Genomic DNA, 18039 nt, shown 5'->3' on the forward strand with positions numbered 1-18039 from the left:
GTACAAGTGTCGTGGGAGTACGCGATGGAAAAAGAAGGATCGCTCACATCCGACAGCAGAGATTGCCAGAAAGAATATCGAGCTTAAATATTGATTCGTCGAGATTAATAGCCCAGCGGACGAACGGATTTCGACGGAAGTATACGCGTACGTATTACGTATAAATTATCCGAACGAATTCACCGATCGGACGTATAATGTATTTTTGATGACACGTCGTCTATATAATCGGGCAGCGTGTCGATTGTGTTTATGCTACATAACCACGTACGTATATCGACAATCCGCGAGCCTTCAGGTCTCGCTCCATAAAGCGATAATATTCGCGCCTCCCGGCCGATACGATATGTCGCCGCGTTTATATGTGTAGTAACAAAGGCCCACGAACGCATTCATAGATTTAACGACGTACACGCGAGCTTCGTCGTTTAAGTACCAAGTTATTGCGGATTTTGTCATAAGATTTTAAGGTATATGATAATACAAATACATATGTGTCGGGATATAAAGCGGCAGTAAATAAATACTTTTTGTTCATCCGGAATCGTCCTCGATTTACGATCGCTATAACGCAGGAACGATATGAAATATTTTCTTCGTTTCGAGTTCAAAAACGGATCGTATTGCCTTTCTCTATCTCTCGCGTATAAGCGGTTTTCTATATACACGTTTGCGCGCGAGTTGCGCTGCTGCCGTGCAGCAGCCTCGGAAAACTATTCGGGTAATGATAACGTTTCGACTGATTTATACACGCCAATTTCGATCGATATCGCCCTCGCGCGCGCATTTACCGAACGATCGCTTCTGCATCCTCGTTCGCATGAGCGAGAGGACAAGAAAAAAGATTAAAAACTATCGCGATAAATCGCCTAACTCTTGCAATATGAAATTCGACGCGTGCCAATAGGAAACTTTTTCAGGCGCGCGACAAAATATTACGACCACGTGCGCGACGTATTGCGAACGTACGCGGGTTGCATCGTGCGCGAAGTGCGATTGGTCAAAAAATAGTGCACGATCTGAATATTGTACTCTCGTAGAAGATGTCTATGTTGTGTAAAATTTTTTTTCATCTCTTTTACATCATCTTTCATAGCAACAACTGTAACTGGTGTGACTTTTCATAAATTTTTCTCTGTTTGAGCACGCGAAGAGCATCGGAGTTTACAAGATTTTTGGCTTGTCCATTTAATCTTTATACTTTTTCAACTCAGCATCCAGTCGAGCTAGTTGATTTTTCTGCAGAGTCTGCGCTACTGTCGATCTATGTTGCAAGAATTGAAAACGGATCACAATGATAAATATGAAAAAGTTTGGATCCCACAAACAAGTACAATAAAAATACAGTTCTTAAAAGTTTACAAAATGATATTTGTAATGATTAAAAAAGTACAGACGTTGTATACAAATTAAAAACGTGTCATAAATTTAAAATTTCTTGTAAATATTGTTACCAAAATTATATTTTTTTTGTAAGAAGTTTTGTACAGTTCAAGCTCAATCGAAATGACACTGCTCTGGTACTTTCCATTCGACTCCATACATCATATGGTAAGCCAGATTTATAAACCGCCGATAATGACCTGTATCGCGGAAGGCCGCCGCTGGCGAGGATTCATATATCTGTTTGTAGATGAATTCGACAATGACTTTATTACTGATTATTTGCTGCATGGTCAAGTACCAATTGTTGTTGCTTGACGTGTGGTGCATCAAGGCGGTATGAAAAATGTTGGTCTTCAATGTTTTGGTAGGAGTCTGTCACGGGTTAAATGCATAAAAATCAAAATCACGAGTCGAATCATTGTAAAAAAAAAAAAAATTAGCGGCGCAGAACCACGCCTTCTAAAACCACGTCGAATTGAAACTCACCCTTGGTGGCCTTGGCACCCACTCGTCGACGCAACCCCGGCAGTTGCAGATAAACTTTCTCTCCTGAACTAAGTTGAGCCTCCTCGTAATCGCATCCAGCTTGAAGTGTACCATGTGCGAGTAGCTAATTGTTACCTAAAAATTACGAACAAAAAATGCCACGATCGATCGATGCGCGTGTACTCAACTGCAGGTCCGAGAAATAAGAAAGAAATCATGGTCATGGTAGAGTACCTGCTCGTTTTTCTTTATCGGAGCCACCGCATAAGCCATCAATTTTCCGCCTTTTCCAATGGCCAGGGCAGAATTATTGAAGCAATCGTGATTGATCAAGGAGGAATAAAAAGAGAAAGCGAAACATTTGACCTCTGCGGTATAAGGGATGGGCGAATTTCTTCGGGGCAACAACCCGAACTGTAAATGGAAAATAATTGAATTGTACGCAGAGAATGCACCTCGCTCGCGCACTCGTACCCAATGAGAATTGACTCGGAAAATCCTCTGAAGCCTTTTGAAAATCTTCCTGACCGTCCGCATCCAGTAGTCGCAGTTGTCTTCGTCGACATCGTCGGGCTTTAAATGCCCCAACACGACGCTGAGTACGGCGTCGTCAGCCTCGACATCGTTATCAGAGGATTCTTCGGCGTCCGCGTACTCGTCGATGATACGCGCCTCGCGGATCATTTCTGTGTCCTTGTCGTTGCCGGCTCGATCCAGCAAACTGTAATACCAACGGTATGTGGAGGAAATTAAGATGTTCAAGTTGTCCAAAGAACACTTGCGAAACAGTTCTGTATTGAGTGCATACGAGTATCGAGAAAAAAAAATGTGAAAATCAACTCGTAAGTTTGAAGCTGACGAATAGAACGCAAACCTGCATAAATGTCATAAATGTTGGTGTTTCTGATGACTTGTTCCAATCCCTCCATCTTGATGAACTTTATAAGCAGCCTCAGGGCGGCCTGACACTCCATCCGATTCTTTCGCCGATTCACCTCCTCGAAGATCTGACACTCGATCTCGTGATACTCGCTCCAGGCCGCGTCTTTGCACTCCACAGAGCAGTAGAGGGCGTACACGCACTTTTCGCAGGCCACTCCGCACCAGGCTTGGGCCGCGCAGTGCGAGCAATTCGTGTGGATCTTTTCTTCGGTCAGGACGCAGCAGTCCATGTCCTCGACGAGAATCATCTCGCCTACTTTGATGTCGCGCTTGGCCACCAGGTGACGACCCCACTCCTCGTTGTAGGCCGGCTCGACCCCGTCGAACAGACATCCATCATTCGGAGGCTTCTGGTTCTCGAGGTCCAGGGGCTCGTAATTATTCATGCTCGGGTGTGGCCCCGGGCGGTGTTCGATGGCTTTGGCCTCGGCCTTGGCCAGCAGCTCGCCCAGCCTCTTGGCCGTGCCCAGCAGGTCGGTGAGCTTGTAGCGCTTCATCTGGTCCAAGGCCTCGCGAGCGTCCAGCAGACACTCGTCCCAGTTGCCGACGTGATAGTGCAGATTGGCGCGCGCCTGCAGGCCCTGGACGTACTCGAGCGAGCGGGGCTGGGCGTATGCCAGACAGCGGCCCGCCCATGCGAAGCAGATGCCGTGGAACATGGAGTCGTGAACCACCTCCTGGTACAGGGGATTCTTCATCTTGACGAAGCCCCGGCAGATCATCGTAACCTCGGTGCTCTTCTCCGTTATCCGTTCCATCAGCTCCATCGCCGAGTTCATTTCATCGCGAACCACCTTCGGCAGTTTCGCGTAATCCGACTCGAATCGATGAATCTGATCGTTCCAAAATGGAAACCTTGCCGAAGAACCTGTCTTGGACTTTTTCATTTTTTTCCTTCACTACGGCGAACGCAAGAATCGACTCGTAAAAATGCTTATTGACAATTTTCGATTGACGGTGTACTCGTACTGTGCTTGCCCGCGCGACGACAACAACTGAGTTGAAAAATCGAGTGTCTTCCATCGTCTGCTTGATTTCGTAAACAAATGCTCAATCGTGAGAATCAATTAGAACAAACGATACGATTTTCTATTGTGTATTCGGCACATCTCAAGTGGTTCTGCTCCTGATAGCTTCATCGTATTTTTAAATGATGTTATTGTAAATACATGAGTGCTTACTTATTTTACATTCCAGGATAAGAAGAGAGTAAATCCGAGTTGACATCTCATCTTTCAACGCGTGCGAGTAACAACGTCGAAGTGGAAAATTATTGCTTTTTTTTCTAAGCAAAGATTACCGATGTCTTGAATTGTATCTTTGCTTTCTTTGGTTATTTAATATTCGGCTTAAAATTCGCTTTCAAGAGCAAGCTTTTTCCAGCTTAAATGGATTTCATAATTTTCAACCGCAGGTCCTAATTTTTATTTTCTTTGGATGATTTCAATTGTTATATTATTTATTGTAAAACTAACAGTCGACGCCAAAATTTCCCGAATGAAAACATAATTTTTTATTTCAATATTAGTAATGGAAGGATATGAAAATCTACAATATTGATTAAATTACATGTTTGTTTTGTAGCTATATTGAGTGACTCTGACAATATGACCAATTTTTCACCTTTTGCCCAGAAAATTCATGAAGTTTGATCGACTTTGTAGCTTCTGGTGGTACTGCTAAAGCGTAGGTGAGGTTCGTAAGTGAACTGTACGTTTAAAAAGATGAAAAAGCGATTGGAACACGATCAGTCTACTAAGTATTGAAGTTTTTCTTCAACGCTCAAAAATCAGTGCCTGTTTTTAGTAAATAAGTAGTTTATCGGTTTGGCTATATAAATTCGAAAATTTAGATTTTTGAAAAAATGTATTTTAGTATTTAACCGAGGCGTAAACGAACAAATTCTAGGATTATTTTTATTATTTATTTGTCAAGTCTTTTCCCATATAATTAAAAAATACTTTTTGAATAAAAATTAACACGGAACCGTGGAAAAACATACGATTCAGTAAATTTTTTGAATTTTTAGAAAATCAAATTTTACTCTTGAGCTTTTAGCGAAACACGAATCTGCTTGATAAAACGTTTCTCAGATATTTTCTAAAATAGAATCACCCTTATGTGAGTAGATATTAGTCAAGCGTCAACGAATCGGCTGAATCTAATGCAGCAACTTGCTTATTTGCCTACAACTATGCAAAGCCTACATTTGCCGCTCATGCAGTCGGTAATCAATCGTCACGTCGCTATCAGTCTCTCTCTCTCTTTCTCCCTCTTTGAATTGGGTTACTCGAGCATAGGTGGAAGAGACGGAGGCGGAGAGAAATATATATCACGTCTAGATTTTTCCATCGACCGCTCGCGACCCTGCGAGACCTCGAAATCGAAGGATTTCCCGACACGCGCGCGAATATAGAAATTGTATTACTGTCAATACATTATAATCATTGGATACGCGATGTGCAACGATAAACTATCATGTATGCATAAACTCGCGGATGGCATTTTGTGAGCGAGCAAGCGAGCGTGCGGCTGCCCTTACCCGTTCTACTTCAATATATTATAAATCTGTCTGGCTGTATTATCTATTGAATCAATGACAAAATATGGTTCTACACACTCAAGCTGTAATCATGGGTTTTATGTCGATGTAAGCTCCGACTAAAAAATTGCTAGCAGTTTCAGAGATTTGACATGACACTGTTATTTGAGTTTTAATACTGTTTGAAGCTCAGCGTCAATTTCTATATTTTATTTTTCTTCGTGCTTTATAGCGATGGCGCTTCAATTAGCTCATGAACAGAAAGCTACGGTTACACATTTGGCACAAATTCGTATAGTAAACAGTAAAAGTGTGGGATCTGACTTGGTATTACGTTAGAAAAGCCCTCGAGAACCATTCATAATTAAATGTATTATACATTGAATGTATTATACAATTACTTGGACTTTGCTACTTGCGGATTTACAGATACAGGCTTTCGCAATCTGGTGGTGGAAACTTGAAATAATATTATCGTATCCAAAGTGGTCTATAACTGATCTAAATTTTTGAAACAATTAAAGTGTCCTGCTAGGTCAAATACGTATTTTTCTTTGTGTTTACTTTTTCTCATGAATTGTTTTCTTCTCACTCTAAGCCAGCAAACACAATTTTGAAGCTAATTTTCGGCTTTCGTGAGAAAGGAGTATTTTGAACGAGTACAAGTATGGTTTCTTAGCAAAACGAGAGATTATAGCACGAGCTGAAGGCAAGTGCTGTAAAGAATTCAAAAACCCACCCGTTGTAAAATAAAATAGCAAGAAAACAGTATCAAATTTTTTGGCAATGTCAAACACGAGATGAGCACTACTACTGAAGTCCATTTGAAGTACAAAAACAACTAGTAAAAAAGTTAAAGTTTCCATTATTTACGCATTTCGACATGTTTCTGAGCCCTCAATGAACAATAATTAACGTCCATTACCCATATCAAGCAACTAAAATTTCAATCGCGATTTTAGTCTTCATTTATATGAATTTCTGAAAGAATCGGACACACACGTGAAGGAATGTGAAGAAGAAATCTAAATTCCATAAAGGATCGATGCGAAAATATGGTTGCTAATATCTGCGTGTCGACACGCAACTTCAAGCCATATCGCCATACACACACATGCGGCTATATAAGCTCAACTACGTGAACGAACGCAGACATGCGGAAACAAGAGGGAGAACAGTCGGAGTATAGTATAGTAGCATAAGCAGCAGCTATTACAATTGTTATAATGACTTTTACGAGCTTCTGCTGTTGCTCTCGTGCTGTTAGCAAGATAAGTCAACAATGCAATAGTGCGGGCAGCGGCAAAGCACTAATCAGGCGCGTTAATGGATGACGCGTAATGCGCGCCGACATAAATGCACAAACAAACGTGCCATCAATTCTCCATCGTATTTGCATTAATCAGATTGCAAAATTTTTCGTTTTCGATTTGCGCGAGATCGACTCAGTATTATGATTATTGTTACGTAAATAGCGCTGCAGAAAATTTCGCGTTGAACAATGTAGCCCGACTATTGGCGAAGAAAAGAAAAATGGCTCGTTTCGTTATACTCGCACAGAGCACGTAATAAGCTCGTAAAAAATTAAGAAAATTTACATATCGTAAACTTTAATCCCATTACAGCTGGCTGACTCGGTGAAAAGCCGGTACCTCTCTCATTTTTTTCTTGCTCTCTTTCTTTTTTCTTTTTTTTACGACTTGCAGCGCGCTGTAAGTCAAGAGTCGTATATATACTATACAGAATGAGAGACTGTGTCGCGTTCGATGCTGCGACGAAACTCCATCGCGAAACTTTCAATTTCCATCAGTGCATGGGGTAGTATACAATACATACATAAAAAAAGAGAAATAAAGTAATAATAACGGGAGGCTCGTTTTTATTTCAACGTCGTCGTTTTTTATAATCTAACTAAAGACGGGGGAAGAAAAGAAGAGAGAGAGAGAGAGAGAGAGAGAGAGAGAGAGAGAGAGAGGAAGTTTTTTTTCCCTCAAGATCTCCGTTTATCCCCTTTCTTTTGCAAGATATGTATAATAATACATAAGGGCAAAAATAGTTTGGCTCGCCGGGATTCTCAAGAGAGAGAAAAAGAAGAAGGATGTAGCGAGAGTAAAAAGCTGTCTATGCGAAACTTTTTCATCGCGCGCTCGCTCGCGTGCATTATTATACCGTATGGAAACTATACTGCTGCACGCTCCACCCCCTGGTGGAAAAGATTCATTTGCCACGTTAAATAATTGAATATAATAATGCTGCAGAAAAGCTCGAACTAGGAGTAAGAAAAATGCCGTTCATTCTCGTAATAAGACAATACTAGCCCTCGGAAGCAAACGAGCAAGAAAAGAAGAAAAAATTGATCGGATTGTTCGTCCTTTCGAGGTAAATACACCTGAACCTTAAACACAGAAGCTTCTTTATGGCATATTGCAAGCTCCAACGTATATAATACGAACTTTGGCTCGCGATGCAAGCGGTATGATACACTTTCTCATATAAGAGGAAAGAGGGCGAGAGGTACATGTATAACAGTTATCCTCGTGCATCCGCGCGAGGGTTTGGAAGGAGGGCTTGGCAAGCGAAAACGATTTTTCTCGATCGCACGAGCAAAATAGTTGTGTACTCGCGAGCGAGCACTTGTTGGCGGCCTTATATGCTCCCGCGAGATCGATCGATATTCTCTCGTATATACGTCGCGCGCCTTTTCTATATTACCCTACATATATCGTGGCATACATATAACAAACACGTGATGTGTTTGTCCGTATGTGTGTCGGGGGCTGGAGCTGCTACTGCTGCACAACCACCCATGGTACGATGGTTGTGGGTGCTCGCATGCATGTGTAATATTTATCGTACACGTAGGCTGGAGTCGGGTCAAGAACACCGGATCATCGATCGGTATGAATGCGAGAGAGCCGAGCCTAGGCAAAAACTTGCGATGCAACAGAGCAGCAGCAGCAGCGACTAATGCTACTACGCGACCTGATGCACAGACACACGTACACCGATACACGTGCTCGTGCGATGATAACCTTCGTGTGTTGCACGACACGACGTGCACCCTTCGCTAACTCATACACACGTATATTACACACACTCGTATAGATTCGAATTCAGGTGAGATACACCTGCTACGTTTGCCAGCCATCATCGGGTATAATGCCTACTGTTGCTCCCTTTTGCGTTTATCCAAGCGAAGTAAATTCCCGCGCGTATTATACGCGATATATATATATGTATGAATGTAGGCGTTCGCATGCTCGATGGCTATTAACGCGGATATTTATGGCAGTGGCGATGCTTGCCGCGCACGACTCCTCGATCTCCTGCGACTCATATTCTCGTTGTTGTTGTTGTTTTGTTTTTGTTTTGTCTCTTGTTTTTGGCCACCTGAGTTCGCGATGACAAAAATATTGTTTTTCTTATTTATATACGATACTTTTTCTTTCCTCTTTTCTATATGCTATGAAATATACGTCTCTATGACTTACGACCTGTGGGGAGATTTTTTTTTTCGTTAGTTTTCACTTACGAGAGTTGAGCCCTGCGAGTCGTTTGTAAAACTTTGTAGAGCTCGTATATATACGTATGTGTGCAGGTCTGCGTTATACCGCTGAAAGTGGAGCACAATGGCTGCGCCGCAGGTGGACTTTTGGCGTTGATGGATTTTCATGCAAGCCCTCTGATAATGATGATGATGATGATGATGAAGTTCGTTAAGCTCTACATACGCGCGGAACTATCGAGCCTTGGCGTTATTTCTTGCGGTATCGATCTAATTGCCAGTTTTAAACTTTAGCTTCTTTTGTTTGCGATATAAATAAAAGTATTTGAGTTGAACGCGCTGACAAAGGTGTTCGACGGCACACTGTTCTTCTTATAAAGTTGACTCGTTGTTTCGGATAACGAGCGTATGTAATTTATAGCCAACATAAAAGTTCAATGAAGGAGGAGCTGTACATTGAAAAAAAAGATATAATTTTTCTATTAGAAAAAAAATCTTGACCCTATATTTTACGCCATTTTCAATAACGACGAGCCATGCGGCTACTTCATAATTGACCCTAAATCAGGGTTGAAGTATGATGAAGGGTCTGTTGTGTAGAAAGATACCGATGTACGAAAACTGTAATTTCATTTGTTTCGGTATCAAGCAATTTAACAAGTCATTAATCACATGATGGAGTACCGTAACAAACCTAGTTTACGTGCTACTTTTTCATAAAAAAACAACGGAAAATAATGTTCGGCACACGTCTTGTATCAAAGTGGAGATTGTATGTAAAAGTCGCTAAATGTTAAAAATTGTTTGTACTCCATATAGAACAACCCGTATGCATCGTATTATTATAATTTCACGATCGCAACGAGTCACTGAAATAATTAGGTGGCAATTTTATGCGGTGTGTGGTTATAATATACAACTCGCGCAAGAAACATAATGAATATAGCTCGTTTCGTGGCTTGCTCTTATACTCTCTCTCTTTCTCCCCTTGGATTATCAAAAGCCCATGCATAAAATATTTGGGATTTGGCACACGCTGCTGCTGCTGCTGGTCTAACGTTCATTCTATTTTCCTCCCTCTTCTCTCAGCGTCGCCTGCCTATTCTATATTGCATACTTATGACGAGGTCTGAAATACTTGTAGATAATTCGCTGTATATAGAGTAGATCATCTGTGTAATATATGCGGTGCGGGAAACATCACTTATTGACGTATGTAACGGATGATGCCGGCAATAATTTAGCCCTTAATATTTGGAGGAAAAAATAATAAAAAAAAATCATATTCTGCACATGTGCTGTGTTTCTGCATTCGATATGTAAAATCTTTAACTCGAAAGCGGCTCGGCTATTTTCAGTGTGGCATATTAGAGCAAAAAAAGAGGGGGACAGATTCATGAAATAGGCATAATTTAGCAATTCTTCGTGGCCACTCGGCGTGTATATAGTTTTGTCAAGCGGTGAAATGACCTGAATCACCACCGACTCCGCACTCAATACAATAATATCGCATTATTGTCTTTATTATTCGCCTGTGCTAGCGAAGGGGGCGATCTATTTTTAGCTTGAGTATTTCGATTGACAAAATACCGCTAAGCCTTTGATATATCTTGAATGAATTTACACACGTATGAGAAAGGGACGAAAATAAAAGTAAAAAAAAACATTTACCGATCGCGGTGTCGTTTTATGCTGGGTAATATTCCGCGCTCGAGTGACAAAGAGATATATTATACAAGCGCAAAACGAAGTCAATAACGGTGAATCAAGCCTCGCCACTTGTACGCGTCGTACACGGCCCAACCCCTTTTTTATTCTCGCACTAATAGCGCTTAATCTTTGTTTCCACACATAAATTCTTATCTATCGGTGTGCCAAGAAAATTTATTTATCGATGGTATGCTCACCCTGCTATCCGCAGATAGAAGTGCACTGAGCAAACAACTGCATCGCGAGTCGGTTTAATGTAATTTTCGTCGATGACCCAATGTGTTAATTTACATAAAGAATTTATGAAAATGAATGAAATTAACTAGATACCAGATTATTTTATACTGGTTTTCGTAAACGACATCTGAGATATTTAATTAAGCAATTAAGCGAACAGGTATTTCTTTTTAAATAATTTAAAAAAAATCAAAGTGGTTTAGCATCTGATTAATCAATCAGATAAGTCGTCATTAACTCGTGCGAAACTGTACCAATCCAACGAGTTTATAATAGTAGCAACTATTATGGTAATAATTTCGTAGAATTAATATAGAAAATTTTAAGAAATTAATTATCACGACGAAATGCAGACGGCCGACGATATGTATGGCACGTGAGCGATCCGACGTTCGCCATCACTCATAACGTGACTCTGCTGCTCACTTGCAACGCGTCACTTTTAATAAACAAATTTCTACTTGTACAAGAATTAATTCGTGTCGACGCAATAATGCTTTACAAACAATGTACAATGTGCATGTAACATAAAAATTGTCACATTACATCTCTCGATCCCCCTCCAGCAATTAGTTGCGAATATTTTTTTTTTATTTTGCTTTGGTGCTACGAGTAAATCGGTAATTAACAAAGATTACGTCTACGTCATTCGCATCTATACGTGACGAGTTTTAATGCGTCTCGATGAAGTCAATGTGTTATTCGACTACGATAGATAATAAATGTGTGAAAAACAAAAAAGACATGTGATGATAAATATTTATAAAGCGATCGCCGTTTCACGATAAGTTATAATATTGTGTTTCTATTTTTAGATTGATATTATATCATTGACAATGATTTATATCCTCAAGAGTCGGTGTCGGAAGTGAAAATTCATTTCTTCGATGCGTATAACAGGTAGTCGATGATCCGAAATAATTACATGCGTCGAGCCTCCGCTTGGAGCATAGAAGGTCGAGTCCAGCTGTGTTGCCTCCGCGTGCCTGACAATACAAACAGTGCGTCTCTGTTCATATAAAAAGCCTGTAAGTTATTCAACTGGAATTCGTTACATAGCGCGGCTTGACCTTAACGTCGAATCGAAGAATACTTATTTTTTGTCCGAGGTGCGCTTTTCAATGATAATTGCACCATGCGTGCAATCACGTCGCAATTTTAATTAAACCATTGTATTTCTGTGACTGTGTGCGAGTGCGAATAAATCAAGATAAAACCATGGATGCTGCGTGTTATTAAAAGTTGCATTTTTTGTCCCTCGCACTCGTGATATTTCTTCCGATATCTATCAAAAATAATTTTTCTGAATTTGCATCGTGATTTGTACGATAGAATACAATGTCCTTTCCAGCTATGTAAGTCCAATATCATCATTTCCAGCAGACGATCCGTACTCTATAACACCCGGTTTGAACCAATGACATAGATAAACAACCTACATGTTACGATGTATGATTATATGTCATTAGGCTAAGAAACTTATCATTCGCATGCAAAGTTAAATTTTCATTTTCAATAAATGCATGCGTTCATCTAATGCGTAAAAGTGAGTACACGCCATCTAAAATTTCCTTCCAACTAAAATTAAAAAATTTTCCAATTTTATAATCGTGTAAAAAAAATTAAATTAAACTATTCAATATTATATTGATTCCACGGAGTAAAAACATTGAAATTACCTACTTTCTTTTTATATAGCTTATTCTATCTCATTACTCTCCCTCTTACTTACTCAAACTATGTTTCACATTTACATGTACAATGTACAATGCACATATGGAATTCGCAAATGATCGCAAATATTATATAACGATACTGTGTCAAAGGTTCAGATCATCGTCCTGTTAGTGCACTGGCTAAGATGGGAGTATGTCAAATGATTAGATCATTCTCCTGTCTGGGTACTGGCTAAGATGAAAGTATCTCAAAGGCTCAGATCGTCGGCTCGTCTGTGTACTGGCAAAGATGGGAGAGATTACAAATGTCTCTGTATGTATATTTGCCTTCTATGCATGTTGGCTAACATAGAAACAAGGGAATCTTACACGAAATTAAAGAAATCTGTAATTATTTTTGGAGTTTCGTATACAAATATGAACCGGAATTCAAAATCGAACAATGAAATATGAATTTTTCTTTTAATAACCAAACCCTTTTCTTCATATAACTTTTTACGAGAACGCTTTCTGCCAATAAATTGGCAACAGTCTATAATCGTATACAACTACTACTGACAACGGTCTCAAAGCTGCGCTCGCATCAAGGCCCAAGACCTGTCAAAACCTGTACTTTTATGGATATTTTATATACTTGCGTCTTATTATTAATGAATTTATTATACATTTTCTTTTTCGTTCATAATTCGCAAGTATGGAGAAATTTTTAATACTCTTAGTGAATCCAACGCAGCGAAAAAATCTCTGATTTTTAATTGTTTATAACTAATTAACGCTACCTCCAAAAGTAAAAATAAGAGTGGAGACATAATCTGCAAGTGAAGAGAAATTTTTTAAGCCCACCTCCGATCGAAAATATTAACATTTAGAAAAAGTTTTGCTAACTTAACAAGTCTAGAGATGGCAGCTTTAAAGAGGGTAGCGGCTATTCGCTCAATCGATCAATGAAGCACAATAATAAACCGTCCATCAAAACGGCATAAAATTTCTGCTCTATCGACAATTTTTTTTCCAATCTTTTTCTCTTAGTTTTTTTCTTGATAAAATCAAAAACCTTCTGGTGCTTTAGCTAAACAGTCAAGTGAAAATGAAAATTATTCAAAAAGTCGAAACAACATAAAGAATAAAAAAAAATTTATTCTCGACCTCAGAACACAAAACGATGATTTGTGAAAATTTTCTATGATTCTTATAGGAAAAATAAGTTCAAATGCTCACGCAGTAAATCAATAGGCACATAGAGTTAAAAAAAATCATAAATCGACAAAGAACCATTAAAAACGATCAAAAATCATTTTTTTCCAGGCTCAAGGCCAGTGTGCTTGACTGTGCGTTGACGTTGTTAGTGCGCGCTCGGTAAACTAGCACTAAAAAACGAACGGCCAAAATGGCAGGTATGCAGAGGGCAACGCAAGCTTTGTGAAGCTTGCGGTGGAATTGAAAGCACACTACTTTTATATATACCGCTGGATAGAGAACAAAAATCTCATTAAGAATAGATAAAGTAAAAATTTGCTCGACTTTCTCTTTATTAGTTGTTTGAAAAACTGTCGAAAGCTACTTGGAACTTTAACATTAAACATCTAAGTTCTCATTGCTGTTAGCGCTTTAAAAAAATTCTTATAAAAACCTCATTAAATGTTTAACCGTGAGATACACGTGAGAATTTTGTAAAACAAATACATCGGTTAAAATAAATAACAGGTAATATTCATGTAATCGCAACGGTGGTTCGACACTTTAAATCGCTTATGCTGCGCGCGCATGTTGTAATATGGCCGGTCACCGGTGGGCAGTGGCACTGGCAACGACCAGACAATGTTTACAAAGTTAGTAAAGACTTTCAAAAATTTTTATGAGAACCGTCAATCGCTGTCTTAAAGGCTGCAAAATAACCATGTTTCTTTGCAAACAAGTAAGTTGACATGAAGGTTAATTACAATAAATTTCTTTATAAATTGTTTATATTTATTAAAAATATTACTTCCAGGTGTGTATAGGCACCTCATCCAGTACCAACTCTCTAAAAGGGCCGTTTGAACATGGGTAAACTCTGTTACTATTGTCCTGAAATTATGAACTGGAAGGAACCAATATGCTGCGTTCTTGTTCCAAGGTACGCTGCATCAGCTCGTTAAGCTACAAATCACATTTACTCCACAACAGCTACACTCTACAAAACACATCTATTCAGGTATTCATTGGAGTAAGTTTATTGTCATTACAGACTAATTGTGTGTTAAACTATTGATTACATTTAATTTAATTTATTATTTATACTAAAAATTATTCAACATTACAGCAGCTACTGTTGACAGCAGATGCTAACACAGCAACATCGTGAATCAATACTAAAAAATGCCCCAAGTTAGCAGCTAGTTACTCTTAATCTCAGGATTGGTTTGCCATGCTGAAAAAACTCATGAAAATTTTATACTTCCATACATTGGTGTTACGAAATCATCTCAACAGATTATGAGATCACTGGTAAAATATCACTTTGCTGATTTAAAAGGATTGTCTCCTGAGCAATTGTATCGTATTACTCTCATGCCTTGTTATGACAAAAAGCTAGAAGCTTCAAGACAGGATTTTTATAATAGTTTGAAGGAAACCAGAGATGTAGACTGCGTTATAACTGCAGCTTGGTTGATCAAAGTAAAAAAATATTTATTGAGAAATAAAAAATTAATTTATAATGATTTATTGTAGTTGAAATTGAGCAAATGTTGACTCAACAAAGAAAAGAATTAAACGATTTTGATGTAGCTGAAAAAGATAAACCTTTCCAAGAACAGGATCAAGAAAATAATACTATTTTATTGGGTCATAACGGCTCTAATTCAAGAGGATATGCAAATTTCATATTTGAATATGCTGCAAATAATTTATTCCATTTAACAAATGCTAAATTAGAGCTCAAGCCACTTAGAAATCCAGATTTTCAAGAAGCTACTCTGGAAAAAGATTTACTAAGGTTTGATATAATGGATTCAGAAATATTCAGAATCTTGTTCAAAAACTCAAATCAGTCCTCAACTCAGTCCTTATGACTATGTTGAAGTTACGGCTTGCCCCATACGCATAATTTTGAACATTAAGAGACAATTTTTATTAAATATAAATACTAGACTATTGTTAACTTTGTACAGTGGAGACCGTTTATAACGAGATTCAAAAAACCACCCTTATAAAAATTTTCTGTAGGATCCCGCAAAATTCCTACTGGAATCCTATAGGACACCTGTAGGAATTTTGCGGGATCCTATAGAAAATTTTCATAAGGGTACTGAAAAGCTCTCGTTATATCCGGACCTCGCTATATCCGACATAGGTTAATGAAACGATTTTTTTGGCATTTACGCAGAAAAAACGATTATTTATTGATCGGATCACTATTATATGCATTATTCATTTCCTTTACATGAATAATAATGATAAAATAATATCATACAATATTTTTCCAATTTTTTCCTTCATCTAACATAAAATTGTGGGTTGTATTTGCTTTGGAGCTTTTTTTTTCAAATGGAAATTAGTGACAATTGTTTTCATTTTAGACCAATACGTAAAAAAATTATCGTTGTTAAGTTCATTAGTCTCATGAAACCTCGATAGTACTTTTAATGCTGATAAAGCTTCAGAACTTGATGCGAACTCGATTTCTTCAGTATGTTCTTCATTTTCAATTTCTGCTTCGTCATTTATATTCTCTTGTGCGAGCACATCATTCAAAATTTCCGCATCAGAATAAGAAGCCTCTACTGGAAGTTCCATGTCATCCTCATCGTAGTTGTCGATGAATTCTGTAGGTATACTGTGATGTATTTGATTACAGCTCAGCCAATCAGATAATCTCATTTCATTGTCATCGTCTTTTTCTACTAAGTTTCCCCTACATAAACCAGATTTTATGAAGCAATTTCGAATTGTCTTCTCTGTTACTTCATTCCACGCTTCAGCCATGAAACGAATTGCTTGTAGCAGAGAAACATTACAGTTTGTAATTCCTCGATTTAAGTTGTCGATGTACTCTAATACTAGTTTTCTTCTGTAGATGCCCTTAAAACATTTTATAACGCCTTGGTCCATTGGTTGTAACACCGACGTTACGTTCGGAGGAAAATAAATTAAACTTATATTTGGAAAACTCGGTATCTTGTTATGTGCCGCACAATTGTCAACAACAAGTAATATTTTTCTATTATTTTTTTTTCTCAATTCGGTATCCCATTCGGCTAATACTGAGGCGAAAAGCTCGGCAGTCATACATGATTTAGTATTTGCGTTATACTTTACTGGCAATTGCTTGACACCTCTAAAGCACAGAGGATTTTTTGACTTTCCAATGACGAACAATTTTCTTTTTTCTTTTCCTGTCATATTTGCTCCGATCAGAACTGTTACCCTCAATTTCGATAACTTTCCACCAGCACAAGTTTCTCCTTTTGTGCGGAAAGTTTTATCCGGCATGAGGTTGTAAAAAACTCCTGAATTTAATATTTAAATTAATTTACAATTTAAAAATAATTGTACAATTACTACGTAACAAACCTGCTTCATCGACGTTAAAAATATCATCCTCCGCGTATTGATCTTTAATTTTATCCCACCGCTCTGTTTTCCACGTATCTATTTTGGAAAAATCGACACTATTTGCTTCTCCGCATATTTTACCAAAAGAAATATCATGCCTCTTGATAAATCTTGAAATCCAACTATGGTTACAACTAAAGTCGGTATCACCGATAATCGCTGCAAATTTATCAGCTTGCACTTGTAAAATTGGTCCATTGATGGGCACATTCTGGTTTCTTTTCTGGAGAAACCATTTGTAGAGAGCCTTATCGATGTCCGGGTTTTTACAAGTGCGCCTTTTTTTGATAGATCCTCTACATTCCTCAAAGGATTTGATGATACTTTCGCGATTTTTCCAAATCGTCGATACAGTTGAGGATGATAGTTGATAAGCATTACAAACTTGTGTATGCGATTTTTGATTTTGCAGATCTTGGATTATCAAGAATTTATCATTTATTGATAAGGTTTTTCGTTTCTTCAAAATTGCAATTTCCATTTTCAAAATAATTTTTATTTTAAATTAATAATACTCTTCGCAAAGGCAACTGTACGACTGATCATTGAACGTGCTCAGTTACAAGCTTTGTTTACATATATATGTTGTTATTCCTGTGTTAATTGCTTTGTTTAATATAAATAAAATTTAATAATACAAAAATAGCAGAATGTTGACACCCAATTTCTCGTTATAAACGTCAATTTTTTCAAAAATTTTCAAAATTATACCTCGTTATACCCGGACTACTCGCTATATCGTACTCGTTATATCGGTACAATTTCCTATATTTATTACACAGAAATCAACTGAACAACCAAAATCTGCTCGTTATAGTCGGTTTCTCGCTATAACCGGCCTCGCTATAAACGGTCTCCACTGTATTTTACATATGATGATGCTTGAATGGAGGAGCACAAATTAGGGGTCAAGATGGCGCACAACCAAGAGAACTGCTGCAGGCTGCAAAACTGGAAAA

General features: G+C 38.3%; 2 protein-coding genes and 1 long non-coding RNA gene across 3 annotated transcripts; 1 reads left to right on the forward strand and 2 right to left on the reverse strand.

The window, feature by feature from the left end:
* Nucleotides 1–1406: 1406 nt before the first annotated feature.
* On the reverse strand, nt 1407–3836 carry LOC106650416 (SET and MYND domain-containing protein DDB_G0273589-like). Its single transcript, XM_014368398.2, has 5 exons — nt 2747–3836; nt 2347–2663; nt 2107–2286; nt 1873–2007; nt 1407–1758 (listed from the first exon to the last, which is right to left on the reverse strand). Exons 1-5 carry the CDS (start codon nt 3699–3701, stop codon nt 1498–1500), a joined length of 1848 nt encoding a protein of 615 aa, XP_014223884.1. The 5' UTR covers nt 3702–3836; the 3' UTR covers nt 1407–1497.
* Nucleotides 3837–14307: 10471 nt separating this feature from the next.
* LOC106650438 lies at nt 14308–15201 on the forward strand. The gene is made up of 3 exons (XR_001339322.2): nt 14308–14399; nt 14475–14690; nt 14787–15201. It is a non-coding gene; the product is annotated as an uncharacterized LOC106650438 (long non-coding RNA).
* Nucleotides 15202–15964: 763 nt separating this feature from the next.
* On the reverse strand, nt 15965–17561 carry LOC106650229 (tigger transposable element-derived protein 4-like). Its single transcript, XM_023461607.1, has 2 exons — nt 17039–17561; nt 15965–16974 (listed from the first exon to the last, which is right to left on the reverse strand). The coding sequence occupies exons 1-2, from the start codon at nt 17559–17561 to the stop codon at nt 15965–15967; spliced, it is 1533 nt and encodes a 510-aa protein (XP_023317375.1).
* Nucleotides 17562–18039: the final 478 nt, after the last annotated feature.

The sequence above is a fragment of the Trichogramma pretiosum genome, unplaced genomic scaffold (genome assembly GCF_000599845.2).
Source record: "Trichogramma pretiosum strain Unisexual culture from Peru unplaced genomic scaffold, Tpre_2.0 scaffold4, whole genome shotgun sequence".
Classification (NCBI taxonomy): Eukaryota; Metazoa; Arthropoda; class Insecta; order Hymenoptera; family Trichogrammatidae; genus Trichogramma; species Trichogramma pretiosum.